The 17,561-nt window shown below is 41.4% G+C and overlaps 2 protein-coding genes across 2 annotated transcripts in view; one reads left to right on the forward strand and one right to left on the reverse strand.

Annotated features, from left to right (window-relative positions):
- The window catches only part of ALG14 (ALG14 UDP-N-acetylglucosaminyltransferase subunit), a 100,135-nt gene extending 93,364 nt beyond the window's left edge, over positions 1–6,771 (reverse strand). Inside the window, exons 1-2 of the mRNA XM_021690235.1 lie at positions 6,611–6,771; positions 1,937–2,088 (exon numbers count right to left, since the gene is read on the reverse strand). Of these exons, the coding sequence (XP_021545910.1) occupies positions 1,937–2,088; positions 6,611–6,746 (288 nt within the window). The 5' untranslated portion in view covers positions 6,747–6,771. The remainder of the gene's footprint in view (positions 1–1,936; positions 2,089–6,610) is intronic.
- A 140-nt stretch (positions 6,772–6,911) lies between these two features.
- Positions 6,912–17,561, forward strand: part of LOC110580308 (TLC domain-containing protein 4-like) — a 103,342-nt gene continuing 92,692 nt past the window's right edge. Inside the window, exons 1-2 of the mRNA XM_021689971.2 lie at positions 6,912–7,025; positions 14,678–14,868. The gene's annotated coding sequence lies outside the window, so the exon portion shown is untranslated. The remainder of the gene's footprint in view (positions 7,026–14,677; positions 14,869–17,561) is intronic.

The following is a 17,561-nucleotide window of genomic DNA, read 5'->3' on the forward strand; positions in this document are numbered from 1 at the left end:
TAAGTAGTCTTTACAACTGCTAAATTATAATACTATATTCCACTTGTGTAAAAAGTCACCACTGTATTCTCCAAATTCTCCACCAATTCTAATATACCCTCTAAGATAAGAGATTCAATGACATTTTTAGTCTCTGATGCCTTGAATAATCCCCAAAGCATTCTTTTTTACTTAGTTTATTGAATTGGAAAAGAATGCACAGAAGAGGCAGAGTGGCCTATGCAGAAAAAGTTTTGGAGAAGACATGTTTAGGTAAGTGCCACATATCAGGTGGACCTTATTTATACTTCTGGGTCTCCATTTTCTCATTTGTAAAATAAGTATGGTATTATCTGTCTTGCACATTATTAAAAGGATCAGTTACACACACAGGGATGAATAGTGTCCCCCCAAAATTCCTGTCTATCTGGAATCTGTCAGTGTGACCTTATTTGGAAAAAGGTCTTGTAGGTGGAATCAAGTTAAGATGAGGTCATACTGAATGTGTCTGGGCCCTATATCCAATGACTGGTGTCTTTATGAGAAGGGAATGTGAAGACAGAGACACAGGAATGGCCCTATGACAATGGAGGCAGAGATTAAAATGATGCTGCTATAAGCCAAGGAATGCCAAGGAGTGTTGGCAACCATCAGCAGCTAGTAAGAGGCAAGGAAGAATTCTCCCCTAGGGTCTTCAGAGAGAATGTGGCCCAGTCGAATCCTTGATTTCAGATTTCTAGCCTCTGGAACTGTGAGAGAATACATTTCTGCCCTTAGTCACCCAGTGTGTGGTACTTTGTTTCAGAGGCCATAAGATTCCCAAAACAGAAATGAAACATTTGGCTTACCCCCCCCACACAGAGAAAACATACCACAGCATTTTGTTCTGGCTGAATAACAACAGCCAGATTCTGATCCTGTTTGACATGGAATCTCCAAGAACACATTCTAACAGTGTTGTAGTCAGGGATCACGTTTACACAGTTGACCACAACTCAATTGAAATAGGCTTTTAAAAGGTGTGGAGGTGGGGTGAGGTGAGGAAGTGAGAGAGGAAATGAGGGGGAGTGGGAGAGTGGCGGTATTAGTGGATCTGAATTTCCCACACGGATGCAGCCAGACCTCTGGAGTTCCTGAAGGCAGGTCTTACCACCTGGTTCCTCATTTTACTCTTCCTGTGTATTAACATCATTCTTTTCTCCAACTGTAGTCTATCTTTACCTGGCAGGTGAAAACATGACTGCCAGGAGCTCCCAAATTTTATCTTTTACAGAGTTTGTCCCCAAAGAAAGACTGCCTCCATTTTCTGGATCCCCAAGTCCAAAAAGCCCAGGGAAACACTGAGTAGCCTGAGCTGGGTCAGCTTCCACTCCTGAACTACCTGTTGCCACTCCTTGGCTGGGCAGGTACCAGAGGGAGGGATGGATGGAGACAATCTACCCAAGGGACAGCTCTAGTTTCCTTCCTTGATAAAGAAGTCATTTCACTTTTGTTCTTTTACCCCTAATTCTGACTAAAATGCTAAACTGAAGTGAGCAACCAGAGATAGAGAAGTTAATTTTAAAGGCAGATTCAAATACAATTTGAAGAATAAGAAGTAGTCATAGATACATCAACAAGAAATGCAATACATTGATAAAGAACTTTAGTGAAGAGCCAATAAGCACATGAACCAGATGCTTTATGTAAGTTTAAATTTTCCTAGCTGGAATTAATTGAAACACAATTTCCCCTATTTAAAAGAATAAAAGAGAATATAAGAAACTAAACTGCCACTTGAAGATGTAGTTTAAAGAAATTCTTATCTTTTGGTAGTAGAGGAAATATATTTCACCAGCAATAAACATTTGACTGCCCTGTGTGGGCAGGGCACTGAGGTGCCACGAGATTGTTTCCAGAGATAATTCAACTCAATATTCAACTTTTAACTTTCTTAGAAATATAAATGATCACTTACCATGGTACTGGGGTCTCTATCAGCTCGATTTAGTTCAAAAGAATTTATTTTATGGGCACTCATTTCATCAGTATCAGCAATGATATAATGTCTAGGAGAGTAAGCATTGGACAGGTTCTCAAGCAGCCTCAGGATCTCAGTGGTGTGCCCACCTGGAAAAAATATTGGAAGGCCTAAGATTAAGACACCCACAGTGTGGTTACCAGAGGGGAGGTGGGTGAGGGGATGGGGGAAATAGGTGATGGGGATTAAGGAGTGCACTTGTTGTCATGAGCACCTGGTGTTGTATGGTATAGTGTTCAATCACTACATTGTATACCTGAAACTAATATTACACTGTGTTAACTAACTGGAATTTAAATAAAAACTTAAAAAAAAGAAACCCCCAATGGCCATATCTATTTGACTGTGTTATACTAATGTTATGTTTTATGTATTTCTCAATAGGTGAAAGGAGCATTTGGAAACAATAATCTATGCCCTTGAATAAATACTACTTTTATATGGGGGAAGAGGATGATAACTTTATAAAACTAAAATTGGCACTAGCAGTAGGTGTTAAGGAAGACACAAAGAAGTATAAGACACAACTCCTGTTATCAAGAAGCCTGGTGAAAAGGGGAAAGACACACAGACATTTAAAGAGTCATGCAAGACAGCATGAAAAACTTAAATGGGGGCAGAGGTGAGGCAAGCAAATGGTTATGAAAGACCAACCCTGTAAGAGGAAGGGAGATCCCTGGTAAAGGCTGAGAGGACTTGAAAGGTAAAGCTAATGGACAGATAAGAATAGGGAGGCCACTGGCCAAGAGTGGGATTATTAGGACATGAGATGGCAAGAGCTGAGATGTGTGTTCAGGGAATGGTGGGAACACTGTGAAGGAGGGTGAAATCCGATCAGGAAAGTAGCCTGGAAAATGGAAAGACGGTCACTGGGTCACTGAAGGTTTCTGTGCTGAGAAGTAATGTCAATGAGGCATGAGCACTGAGCCGCAGGACTTGGGGCTTCCTAAGGAAGACTACTGTTCAGCACTGTAACCCCAGCTCCTGAGAGAGGTCTCAGCATACTACAGGTCGTCAAATATTTACCAGCTTCACCAAAAAACTGTTCAATTTTTGAAACTGTACAATCTCCAAAATTTTAATACTTCTAATTTCAAAACTATGAATTTAAAAATCGACTGTGTACACTGAGGTTTCCTCCATGGGAAAAAAAAAACACCAAAGAATATCAACCTCTCATGTTAACTATATAGCATTTAAAGCAAAGCAATCAAACTTCTCTGAGCCCTATCATACCCATTTCGTTTCACTTCATACTCTCTCAGCCTCAGCCAGGTTGATGTCCTTAACATTCTTTGTATTCATCTTATTTGTTACCTCCTCCTTGCCTCTGGTCACAGTGTCCCTCCTATCTACTAAACTCTCCCCCACCAACAACTGTTGTTAGAAAGCGCTTTCAGTAGTAATATAGTGAACATATAGAAGGATAATCAAACAAATTAAGCATGTGGTTTCTGCCAATGCACATATTTTCTTATAGTAGAAAAGGAAGGATTACTCTCTAGGTTCCAGAAGGAATTAGATATAGAAATAAAATTGGCATAGATTATGTGTGAGGAGGAATTAGAATCATACTTTATAACTTGTCACCCATCTTCTTGTCTGGGGCATGTAATTTACACATCTGATTTATACTCATTTTGGTGTTTTTGTTTTTAGCCTTGAGAAAATGTGGTTTGCAAAGTAGGTACTTGTTTTCACAGCTGGACCAATTAAGGATAAAAAGGATAATATCCACATTCCCACTGAAATTTAAACTTCATTATACCTGCTTTAACAGTCTTCTCTTTTTTTTAAAAGGAAACATTTACTGAATACATTCTTTAAAGATTTAACCTTGCCACGGAATAAAGTCATTAAAATGATGGGCTTTGTCTTCCATTTTACTCTTTTATTAAGATATATTCTTTGGGAACAAAATCTTCTCAGTTTTACTTAAAATATATCCAGAATCCAATCTCCCCCCCGCTCCCCCCCCCCGGCATCTCCTTTGCTATTACCCTGTTCCAAGCCACATCACCCTCACATCAATTATGACCACGATTTCTTGGTCTGCTCCCCCAGCTCCGCTTGTCCATTCAAGTGTCTACATCAGTCTATTCTCAACACAGCATCCAGTGTGATCCTGTTAGAGAGAGTTGATCAATTTACCTCTGCTCAAAACCCTCCAGTGGCTTCCCTTTTCACATGCAATAAAAGGCATCTTATAATTTGACCCCTTACTTTGTTACCTCATAGACCTCTTCCGCTTCTACCTGGCTTAAGTCTATTCCAGCCACTCTGGCCTCCTTGCTGTTGTTGGGTATCTGTCATCTCCCCCGGGAGCTTTTCCTTACAATTCTGTCTAAAATGCAACCTCCTTCCCCTACCTCATAATATTTATCACCATATAATTTAATATGCAGTCTATTTATTTCTTTTGTTTTTGTCTCCCCTAACCCTTGCTCCACTAGAAGGTAAGCACGATGATGGCAGGGACTTCTGTTCATTTTGTTACTGCTGATCTTCAGTGCCTTGAAAACAGTAGGCACTCCTATAATTGAATGAATGGGTAGATGAGCATTTGGTTTTAAATCTAAAATTTGCCTAAGGAAATCATATGATATTTCAAAGAAAAGTAGTAATTTTAATTGATGTTCTTTGAAAATATGTGGTTGATTAATCATATTTTATGTAATCTAAAGATTAGACATTTTTTGGTATTCACGGTAAACACTGAAAAATGCCTTCCCCCTCCTCCAAAATTCTGGCCATGAATTTTAAACTATTTGTCTGATTACAAGTCTTCCTTTGACTTGGAAGATTCTTTGAGGTCCTTGACCTCTCCCTACCCTGAATGGTTTGAATGACAAAGGCACCACTTGCCAGACTAATTCTCAATCTTAATTTTGGTTCCCAGTCCACCAAATCTAATACTGTCAAGTGAATGGCTCTAACATCCATTCATCTATTTGTTCAAGACAGAAACCTGGACATCATTCCTGAGCCTTTCCTTCCTTCATCCCCCGCTTTCAAACCGCAAGTTCCTACTTGTTTCCCTACCTCAGTCTTTGTCAAAACATTCTCTTGACAATGCTGGCTGGATGATCTTTGTAAAAAGTTTATATTTAATTGGGTCACTCTCCACTCAAAAGTATTTTAAAAGATCCTTTGCTACCAGGACTAACAACAGTCACCATTTATTAAATGCTTATTATATGCCAAGCACTTTGCTAAACACTTTTAATATTACATTTAATCTCTCCTCTTCTCATCCCATATTTTTCAAGGTGGAAACAGAAAGTTCAGTGAGGTTAATTAATTTGCCCAAGATCACCAGGTCAGTAAGTGGCAAAGATGTGATTCAACTCCAGGATTATGTCAATCTAGGGCCTGTGGTCCTAACCCCTACATGGTATAAAGCAGTGGAGTAGTGCCAATAATAGCTTTATAGAGCATGGTTTACGCGCCCTTTGGGATCTGCACTGGGCTTACCGCGCCACATGGAACTCAAAGCAACAGTGCCCTCCCACCTCTGGCCATTCCAAGTGCTATCAACTTCTTTTCACACCTTCCCAGTCCTCAAAGCCTCTTTGGTTCTTTCCTGGTCATCTTTCAAGTCTCAGTTTAGACATCACTTGTTCCAAGAATTTTCCTGTCTCAAGTTCAGATAAAACGGCGCCCTTCCTGAAGACTGCCATAGCAGCCTATACTTCCCAGATTATAACAAGTACACATTTTGTTTTGTTTTTTGTTTTCTGTTAGTTTTTCTATAATCTCCTTTTCATTCACTGCTATATCCTTGTACCTTTCACACTGCTTAACTACCTAGTCACCATTCTGTGGCAAGTAGTAGTAGTAGTCAGTTTTGTTATTTCCAGAGCTTAGCATAGTGCCTGGATTCCCCAAAGGCTCAACATATGTTAACTGAAAAAAGTAATGAGTTATACTTGAACATCAGTTTAGAACATTTGCTCATACTGTAAATATTATTCTAACTGGATACAATCTCCTAGCATTTCTAAGTGTACACAGTATATCTATGTCTGTCAGAACCTATTGTGAGGGCCCGCAGAGCTGGTAGACTCTGTTAAATTGTATTACCTGATAGGGCAGCTTGTTGTTCATATGCTGACACAATATTCTGAAATGTGTATTGTTCTATGGTCAGTAGATAATTGTTTCTAACCTCATGGATCTGTATATTTATAAATGTGACAATTCACTTTGCCTCATTTATCATCTAGTATTCGTGATTCCTAAACTAAATACAAAATGCCTAGATTAATGATGCAAAACAGCTATTTTTAATCAGGAAAATTGTAAGTTAGCATCATAAGGCTTCTGCGTCCTCTCTGCTTAATAATAATTTGTTAGAATAATATACGCTACGTGGAAGCTTAATTACAGACAAGTGTAAGTTACTCATTTGTCCTTAAAAGATGCTTGGGCCGCGTCAGCAAACCAGAATTTCGCCCCTGGGCTGACCGGTTCCGGTTAACACAAAGAAACTACAAATCTCAGCATGCAATGCTCCAAAAAGTACTAAGGAGACTAGAGGAGAGAGTCGCGGTGTACTCTGGGGTTTGTAGTGACCGACCCAGGCTCGACAGTCACCGCCTCAATACTTACCGGACCCAGCCACCACCAAGATACTGAGAGACTGACGGGGCACCAGGACCTGAGAATGGAGCACTACCCACAGCCGCAGTGCCAGCAGCGCGGCCACCGCAGCTCCCGCCGCCGCTAGGATAAGGACGCTAGCCATGCAAAGAAACGACGCATGCGTATTATCCCCCGCGCCGCCGCTCGGAAGCAGTCAAAGTTCAAGAAGTACGGGCTCTGCGGAGACGCAAACGGGGCGTGTCGAGCCTCTTGGTGGGCGGGGCTTGTCTGCGCTAGGAGAAGTTCAGGGCGGGAGTGCGGAAGTGCTGGCTCTGGGGACTTTGGTGGCTTCCCTACCGGATTCCATGCGGCTGCCTCCCAAGCATAAACTGAAATTCGGCAAGTTAAACGCAGGAGAAGTGTGATTTCCACCCGTGACGAGGTCAGGCCACCTGTGCACCCCAAAGGCTCCGGAGCTCCCAAGTTAGGAGGTGTTCCCGCGCCACTAACTTTGTGAATTCCACCTGAGGCCAATAGCATACATCGCCTTTTTTCTTCCTTCCTTCCTTCCTTCCTTCCTTCCTTTTTTCCTTTTCTTTCTCTTTCCCTTTTCTTTCCTTCCTTTTTAAATGCCAAGGGAAAAGTTTCTGTTGCAACATGAAGACAGTACTGTGCTTGCCAGTAAAAGTTACCTTAATACAAAAAAGTAAATTTAGGGCCCTCATCAATCTCTTTCCCGACACTCGTGTTTTTAACTTTTCTAGGCATTTTCACAGATCTGTGCGATCAGAGTGGCCGAGGGTGATCACCTCCAATTATGCCATGATCCTGAGAGGAGTGGAAGCTCAGTGACTCAAGGTAGCAGGATAGAGAAGGCAGCGTCCTACAATTAATATTCAGTTAATTTTACTACAAAGCCAACACCTCCCCTAATCCCAGTTTTGCTTATATTCTGTTGCCTGTGTAATCCACATTGCAGCAATATAAAAATACTGAGATTACAGAAGTCCCCTCACCCCAAGTGTAATTTGCCGTCAGTCCCGTACAGACTGTAGGTTTGGCAGCGCAAGTATATAGATGAATAAACAGGTCCTGAAAGATGAAACAACTTGCTCACTTGAAATAGTGGCAGATCTAGATTTAGAAACCAGAAATCCTAACTCTGGCATAGGAGTATTACATTGTGTATTCCTTTGCTAAGTTCAGACTTACTTGATTATCACACTTGCCTAGAGCCTAGAATGTGTCTTTTAAAATGCAGTCTCTCAGGAGAGGCCTGGGATCAGGTTATTTAACCAATGTGTCAGTTTCTATCAGCAGTCAAGTTTGGGAAGCATTTAGGGACGTAGCGTCATTTTCTGGTTAATGGATCTCATAGCGCTTCCCATATTCAGTCTCCCATTCAAATCGTCTTAACCCTACATCCTCACAATAAGGCCAAAAGGTGAATATTATTTCCCTCTTTAAGGACAAAGACACAGATTCTATAAAAGTAATATAGTTTGCCTAAGATTTCGTAGCTAGGAAGTGGTGGAGGAAGTTTATAGTTGTGGGCATAGAATTCAGTGCCTCAGATTTTGATGAAATCAGAATCCCCTGGGCTTATAAATACATAGTTCAAAGTCCAGGGATAGGGCCTCTGGCACAGTATAAAAAACAACTTAAGTATATTACAAAGGATGTAGTTTTCTTTCATCTGCCCACTCTGCCATTCCCAGCAATGGCTTCAACCTAAAACTCTCCCCTCATACTTCAAAGAAGATGTTAGCGTCTCAGAAATTACATCCAGATGAGGACATTTCCGGAGCCAAAAAAGGACATTATCTTGTCATTGGGTCTTTCTTTTTAAGGGTGAGGAAACTTTTTCCCCGAACCCCTCACAGACTTTCTTTCACACTCTCTGGCTATATTTATATCACTTACTTATTCATAAAAGGAATGAGACCTCAAAGCTGGCTGGGGTAGGGTGGAGCATGGCATACAGCTCGCTGTTGTATCTGGTTATTTGGTGGAGGGTGGGTACTGACCACAAAGGTCTCTTGGAGAAGGAAGTTGGAGGAGGGTAGAGGAGAGATGATTGTTGCTTAGGCAAATAATAGTGTTTGGATTGCTGTGAAAATATTGTGTCCCAGATGGCTTTGTAACCTGACACAGGCAATGCAGATGGCAAGCATATTTTTTTTTTTTAAAGATTTTATTTATTTATTTGAGACAGAGAGAATGAGAGAGAGACAGCACATGAGAGGGGGGAGGGTCAGAGGGAGAAGCAGGCTCCCTGCCGAGCAGGGAGCCCGATGCGGGACTCGATCCAGGGACTCCAGGATCATGACCTGAGCCGAAAGCAGTCGCTTAAACAACTGAGCCACCCAGGCGCCCGATGGCAAGCATATTAATAATTACTAGACTGCAGGTCTCGGAAGACACTCTTACATTCTCCTTTACCCCATCGCCTCACTTCAATAATTACTTGTATCTGTAGGAAATACCCGCTTGATCGCATTGGCATGCAGCTGAATGAATGGGGCTGATCAAACATTTAGGGCTGCCAGTAAATGCAGTGAATCAAAGAGGGAGGAGGAGCAGACATTGTTTAGAATTATTGGTAGAGTTATTTTGAATTAAGGCCAGGGTCAAACCGTTCAGTGTTTCTGACAAGGAAGTTGAGTGCAGAGAGGAGCTAGGTGGCAGGCTGGGACAGGAACAAAGTTGGGAACTCCTAACAAAATGTCTACTGGTCTGTGACAGGCACAAAATGTGTAGGTAATCAGAGGTCAAGAAGCTGTACTGGATTAATCAGGAAAGGCAAGGCTGAGTGACAAGAAGCGGCAACTAAAATTTCTCTTGGGGATTAAATTGCACTGACAACACAGATTACAAATGCATGGAAGTAAATTATAGTGCTGTGAGAGCATGAAAAATGTATTAATAATTGACAAAATGAGTAATGATATTGAGCCATAGCCAATTGTAAGTAATCTGTCTGGGAAGTGATTTTTATTATCTTCTTAAATCTATTTTCTAAGCTTTTATGGCAGATATCTATTATTCATGAATATTAAAAAAGTTAAAATTATTTTGCACTATTCAGTAGGATTGTGCTTGTTCATTTATTCAACATATTTAATGAGCACCTGCTATGTGCTAGATTTAGGTACAGGAGATCTCGTATGAATAGGACAATAGCCCAGACAAGAAACTTAGACTAGAAAGATGATAGTGGAGAGAGAAGAGGGTTTGGAAAGAAGATTTGAGATACATTTTATGGATAGAGTTGTTAAGACTCATTGATGGATTAGATATTGGGGATCAAGATGGCTCCTAGAGTTTTGGCTTCAAAACTGGTTGGATGGTGTCATTTGCTAAGAATAGATGGACAGGAAGAGAAACAAGCTTTTGTGGGTAGACACAGGGGAGGAGAGGATGAAAATGAAGTGTTCTGTTTTGGATGTTAGTTTGACTAGCCTGTTAGACATCTAAGTGATTATGTCAAATAGGTAGTTTCATGTACAAATCTGAAGCTTGGGTCAGAGCTAGAGTTATGAATTTAGAAGTCAGCATATACATGGTACTGAAAGCCACGAGACTGGGTGAGATCACCTAGGGAGGAGTCTAGGTCAATCCCGTGCAATAGAACTTTCTGCAACAATGTGAAGGTTTTATGGCCATGTTGCTCACTATCTACATGTGTCTATTGAGCACTTGAAATGTGGGTAGTGCGATTGAGGAACTATATCTTAATTTTACTTCATTTAAATTATTTTAAATTTAAATAGACACACGTGGCTAGTGGCTACTCTATTGGACAGCTCAGGATTGAGAAGAATATGGGGTCATTAACATTTAGCGGTCTAGTAAGGGAGATTTAGCCAGCAAGGAAGATAGAGAAGGGCAAGCCAGGGAGGTAGAAGGAAAATCAGGAAAGAGTGGTGGCCACAAAAACCAAGAGAGGAAAATGATTCAAGAATGGGAGTGTGGTCAGCTATGTCACATGCTGTTCATAGTTGGGATCAGATGACTTGAAAACAAATTCATCACTGAGGAGTTAAGTGAGAGCAGCATTTCCATGGAATGGTGGTTGTAGAAGGCAGTTGGAAATGGGCAGAAGAGAGAATGGGAGATGAAGAAAAGCAGTGTCTATAGACAATTATTTCAAGTTTTTCTTTGAAGGGGAATGGAGAAATTAGATGAGAAATGAAGGAGAATTTGGAATTGAGGAAACTTATTTTTTAAGATGGGAGTTACTGGACATATTAATTTGAATTTTAAAATGATCCAGTGGAGGAAAATTGATACAGGAGAGAAAGGGAATGAGAAAGTAGGAACAAAGTTCTTCAAAAGATGAGGGTTGGAATGTAAACACAAGTGGAGGGGTTGGGCTTTGATAGGAGGAGGGACCCTTATCCCATGGTAACAGGATATAAGGCAGGGATATAATGCAGGTGCTGGGAGGTTTACAGAATTGGTGGTGAATAGATGAGGGGAGGGTGTAGGGATATGGGGTACAGAGTGTGAGAGGCTTGAGGAGAAAGAAGTTAGGAAATAATCATCTTGAAAAGTAATTGGCATATCACCAGGATCGGCGTAGGATTTCTGGGCAGTTTGGAATGCCCATTTGAAGCATGTGATAACAGATTTAGAGAGAAACCATTCAGCATAATTTTATGTCTTTTTCCCCACTGGAAAAGGCAGATAGTTGGCTTTAACCAAAGTTAGATTTTTGACAGGTGAATACATTAGCAAGGTAAGATTCTTAAGGGAGCAAGGTCCATGGAACTTTCTCTGGGCATAGTGGGAAGTGAAGACAGGAGGGTAAAGGTAGGAGAGTGGAAATAGTGGCAGAGTGTAAAGTCAGGGGATTGGAAGCCTAAAGAAGGTTGAAAAATTGCAATGAAAGAACTAGAGCCAGTGAACTGTAGAGATAAGAGGTGGTGGTCAGAGGGTGGGATGCTTGAAGTCAATATTGTGTTATTACTGATAGTAGTTTTTAAGGTGTCACTCTAAGAATGGATCAAAAAGATGCAGGGGCCACCACATGAATGCCAAAGTCACTAAGGGGTGGAGAGGAAGATGAGCTCAAGTTTTCAAAAAGTAAAAGTTTGGAAGATGATAGCAACCAAAAAGAACTTTGGGTATAAGCAGGATATCTTCCATTTGTCCCTCAAGATTCACTCTTCCCCACCCCACCCAGCCATGGGAGCTGAAACCTATGGATTCAATCAGCAGTTTCCTTGCTGTCTGGATCTGGTTGGGTTTGGCCAATGGGGAGCCTCAGCAGATCTGATGTAGGGAGGCTGTGTCCCTGAATGGGGGGGAGGGGGAGGACTCTGCTCTTCAACATGGCTTCTATACCTCTCTGTCCTGGGCCCCAGAGCTCCCTTTCCTCATTCCTCCAGGCCAAGGGGTGGTGAAAGTTCCACTGTTACTAGCCCTCAGTGACTGCACTATCCTTCGTGCCTTCCTTCCCTCATTCGCACCTCTGTAAATCATCCCTTTATTAAATCATCCTCAACTTAATATAAGTGTGCCATCTATATCCTGTTGGGGTGGTACAACTGCATGACAGGAACTTCAAAGGAGCTAGAGTTTTTAAAAGAAGGAGAAATGGTTTGGAAGCAGTGATGTGGATCAAGAGTTTCCCCACCTTCTGTGGGGTGTGAGAAACAAATGGCCTCCATTTGAGAGACATATTGAGGAGCAAGTCTTCAGCTTCTACAGGGAAGTGGAGAAGTCATTCAAAAAGAAGTTGAAGATATAAGGGAGGTTTGCAGGTGACAGATTAGGAGGTCCAAAGTATGCCGTGAAAGGTTTGAAGGGTGGTGAGGAATGGGAGTTGGGTCAGATTGGGGGAATTTAAAAGTAACCATGGAGATAAGAATCAGGATGATAATAGCTAATCTGGGAGGCTTCTGGGGCTTGGAGTAAATAGGGATGAGGGCAGGCTCTCAATTCATTTCAGTTCAGTTCTATGAGTACCTAATATGTGCAGCTCACTGGGCTAGGTACTGGGATACAGTGGTAAGGCAGTAACAGTTAATACCCAAGCAGTGACTCAACAATGAGCCTGACTATGTGAACTGCATACCTCTTAACAGGGCCTCCTAGAGAAAAGCCACCCAACCCATGCTTTCATGGGCTGCTTTGGAGTATGGGCCACTAGGGACCCTGGCATGTAGGCCCCTCCTCAGCAGAGGTCAACAATCTTCAGTCCTAATGAAGGTGGTAAAGTACAGATAAAGACTGAAGCTCTTCTGCAAGAGCCAAGAACACCACTTTGGTCAGCATTATGTGTGCCCGTGACAAGGTAAAGCTAGAAGGGAGTTCTTAGTCTGGGCCATAGACAGAGCTGTGGCCACCAGGACTGATGGTTGTATGCCTTACCATTAAAGATCTTCTGGAAGGTGTGGTAGGATAGGTGACAAAAATTGTCCCAGTACAATCCAAATCCATAGACAAGACTTTTTTTCCTTGTCAAATATACTAATGTATGTTTAAGTTGCAACCTTTTCCTGGATGAAGCCACTTGCTAGGATTCCTTGAATGCTAACCCTTGAAGGCTAAGGCCATTGTTAATATTTAATTGGCATTTACTGTGCGCTTACTCTATGCCAGGCACTGAAAACGTGAATTAACTAATTCTCACAATAACTCTAATGAGGTAGGCATTATAATGATCCCATTTTACAAATGAAGATACTAAGGTACAGAGAGGTCATTTGCTCTGGGTCAGAAAGCCAGGAATTGGCAGTCAGGATTCCAAAAAGCTCATACTCTTCCCTTCCATGGTATCATTAAAAGAATTTATCATATATTTATATCAGCTGTTATGCTATATATTATTTTTTTTAAAGATTTTGTTTATTTATTTGACACAGAGAGAGAATGAGAGAGAGCACGTGCACAAGCAGGGAGAGTTGCAGAGGGAGAAGCAGGCTCCTGGCTGAGCAGGGAGCCCGATGTGGGACTTGATCCCAGGACCTTGGGATCATGACCTGAGCCGAAGGCAGATGCTAAATGACTGAGCCACCCAGGCACCCCTGTTATGCTATATATTAAGGAAAGAAAGATAGAAATCTACTTTACTATGACTGACTTCTCCTTTATAAAATTAGAGCTAAATAGGAGGCAAAGGATTTTTTAAAAAGTGACCTTTTCAGGGGCACTTGCCTGGCTCAGTCGGTAGAGCACATGACTCTTGATCTAGGGTGTTGTGAGTTCAAGCTCCATGTTGGGTGTAAAGCCTACCAAAAAAAAAAAAAAAAAAAAAGTGGGTTTTTCATATTCCAGTTAAGAATTGCTTTTCTGTTTTCTAGCTTCTTCTCCAAGCGCATTCCAAAAGGATACTAGATTAAATAGGCATGTCTGTTTGTCTGTCTGTCTTTCTCTCTGTATATAATAACTCTTGATTCCTGCCTTGTTTAAGATAAATTTGCAGTGAAATTAACTAGACATATTAATTTTATTCTCTTACTTTATGCTCATTTATCGCAGGTATATCTTTCCAGATATGTTTATAAATTCAGCTCCAGCCCTCTACACACACAAAATGCCTTATCAGTTCCAAATTTAGCAAGACAGTAAAATCTTATTTAAAAATACATTCCCAGACTATCACGGTAAGTATCACGCCACGTCATACTGTTCATTAATGACAACCACAACAATAATGGCTCCTTTAATTTTCAGTTACCATATTTTCAGTTTTAGACGTATAAATAAAATCAGAAACAATTCTATTTCTGCACTAAACACTGCTTGTCTTTGAAGTCTTGCAAATTTATTTTCTTCTCATCCCAACCCTCCCTCCCTGCAGAGCCTCTGCCTGGCACACCTATCAGGTCTGTCTTTTCCTCACTGTACACCTGCGCTTTCTACCCTGTCTTTCCCAAATCCTTTTTTGCTGCCACAGAACTCTTTGTCCGTGGTAGAAGCACACAGATTATACCTTCTCTCTTCTCTGACTATATATTGTTCCTGTGAAATTCACATGTGTGATAAAACATGCAGACTACCATTCAGTAGACATTCATAAACTTTCTCAACCACCTCTCACAGCCTCCTATGAACTTAAGTACTATTATTATCCCCATCTTGTAGGTGAGGAAGTTGAGGCTTTACCGCGCTAACTCATCACTACTGCTGCTTTGATTGGACTTCCTGTGGATGTACTGTGGCCATCTAGTGGCCTCAGGAATATGGTGATGTTACCTAGGGAAGGTACTTACTGCAGAAAACATCATACCTTAAGAAGAGGATAAGAATGAAATATACAGATGTGCTACTTAAAGGTTAGTGTTATTTTCTCCTGCAAGTGTTGTGTAAATAGTATATGACTACATTTCACCACAGCAGGTAAATAACTCTTGCTGTGCCCTTTAACCTGGTTTCTTTTTTTTTTTTTTAAAGATTTTATTTATTTATTTGACAGAGAGAGACACAGCGAGAGAGGGGACACAAGCAGGGGGAGTGGGAAAGGGAGAAGCAGGCTTCCCGCCGAGCAGGGAGCCCGATGCGGGGCTCGATCCCAGGACCCTGGGATCATGACCTGAGCTGAAGGCAGATGCTCAACAACTGAGCCACCCAGGCGCCCTAACCTGGTTTCTTATCAGCTTCTGCAAGCTTTATTTAATAGCCTGTTCATCTTTCATCAACATTAGGTGCCCTCTTTATTGTGAATCCCTTCTCAATTTGTTACAAACAGGCTTGTTAATTTACCAACAACAGTTTTTGATAGAAATCTCAAATGACTTAGCTGTTTCCCAAACTTAAGCTTCCCTTCTCCACACCAGTACTCCAGTGGGATCTTTGCTGGTTATATTTGTTTTGGAGTAAGTTAAAAGACAACTTAAATGAACCTGAGAAAGTCTTATCACTTTGTAATACTTGATGAATATTTACCTAGGAAACTGTGGAATGCCTGCGTCTTAACTTAGAAATTTAAAAGAATCTCTAAATTTTCCTTTCTAAATAGGTGCTATACACTAAACAAAACCTCTTATGGTCAGTGTCCTCCATCAATTATGTCCCCTCTTTCCTGAGTCTCTAACCACTGACTCTTGCCGTGTCTTTATCCTTAGCCTATAATGCTCAAGTCTCCCCCATTAAAAAATAAAAGCAAAATCAATAAAACCCTCCATCAGTCAGCATAACTCCTTTAAACTACCAGCCCAACCACATGAAAACGGCACTCCAGTCTTCAACCACACCTTTATGCTTTTGCCAGAGTGTTTTTCCATTCCCAATCTATTTTTATGCAACTGGGCTGTTTCATGAAGCCTTCTGGTGAGCATGGAGCAAAGTTCTATTTCAAGTGTTGAGAGGTGGCCATCTGAGCAGGTAGCCAGGCAGCCGATTCTTGGTGGACTCCTAACATATGGAGGTTCCTCTCAGCATACAGAGGAAGCGTGGCCCTCTCAACACTACAGAATAGGTATTGACTGACACAGGCCTTGCCCTAGAATGACACTGTCTTATGCATAAAGGATACCTCTATAATACCAACCCAAAGAGTGTCTGAGTGTTTAAGAGCTTGGTTGAATTTGTGCTGACCTGACTTGCTCCTACAAAAGGAAACAACAGAGCCTTCCTCTGATAAAACTTGCAAATAAATGGGATACATTAGGTTTGCTCTATCTTAGCCAATTTTCCCTGTCAACCACCACCATATAGCTCTGCAATAACTTTCTGAAAAGACCTAACAAACCACCCAAGAAGGGAACTTTCAGATGCCTTTTCCCCATTTTGTTGCATTTCTTCTTAGTCTCTCAGTCTAGTGGCCCCTCTCATCCTTCAGAAATATTCAACCACTTCCCACCAAAGGATGTTTTATCCCTTAGTTTCTTTTCCCATATCTCAGTGCCAGACTTCATCTGAATGAGCATTCTTTTTTTTTATTTCCCTCAGTCATTTGGGACTCCAGAGGATAATGGGCTTAAGTCTCATGACTAAGGGTGAAGGTGAATCTCCCAATAGTTGTTTCTTCCCACCACGGTGATCTCTATGCTATCTAAAATATAAGCACACATTACAACACAATTATTTTCCTCAGAGACAATCCAATCCAATCCTTTCTCCATGAAATATTCCTTTTCTTAAAAGAATTTTGGCCTTATAGTATCAGAACAGAGATTGCTACTTTCTCTGCCACTTTAAAGAAACAGCACCAACTTTAATTAGAATTTGTCAACTCTGGGTCTCTTTTTATGGGGGTTTGGGATAGCAGGGAGTCATATTTTCAGTTTAATCTGCCAAACAAAAGTGCCCAAAGTTTGTTTTACTATTGCTGATTCGTATCCCTTTTGTCCATTCATATTTACTGATGTATTGCCCCCCCTCCATTGATATTCTAAAGGGGGGGGGTTTGCCCAAACTCCAGCTGTGCCGAGGTGTTTTGGGTCCTTCAATTCCACACCCAGCTTGGATCCTTGATTCTCCAGTGAGCAAGCTATCTATCTTGCGTAGAAGTGACAGTTTCTGACTATGAGACTGGAGGTAGGTGGAGGCACTGTCTCTGGAGGCCCCAAGACCCCATGACTATAGAATGCAACCACCATATCCAAGAGTAGTTCTGAACTTTGGGAGAACTTGACCAGCCTAACATGCAGAGCGCTCTGCTATTCCAGCTGTTCATGTTACACATTATATGTATGCTGGGCAGCTCAAACTGTGGGCCACCCTCGTCTCCCTGGGGGCTGGTTCTCATCTAAGTCCACTTGCAAGTGCAGCTTGTCATGACTAGTTACCACCTTATCTTTTTTTTCCTAAAAATTCAGTGTTCTTAAAAGAGACTAGTCCGTGTTTGCTGTCTCATTTTCCTTTGTTCATTTTCTTTTTTTTTTTAAGATTTTTTTTTTTTTTTTAATTTGAGAGAGAGAGAATGAGAGACAGAGAGCATGAGAGGGAGGAGGGTCAGAGGGAGAAGCAGACTCCCCGCCGAGCAGGGAGCCCGATGCGGGACTCGATCCAGGGACTCCAGGATCAT

The sequence above is a fragment of the Neomonachus schauinslandi genome, chromosome 4, assembly GCF_002201575.2.
Source record: "Neomonachus schauinslandi chromosome 4, ASM220157v2, whole genome shotgun sequence".
Classification (NCBI taxonomy): Eukaryota; Metazoa; Chordata; class Mammalia; order Carnivora; family Phocidae; genus Neomonachus; species Neomonachus schauinslandi.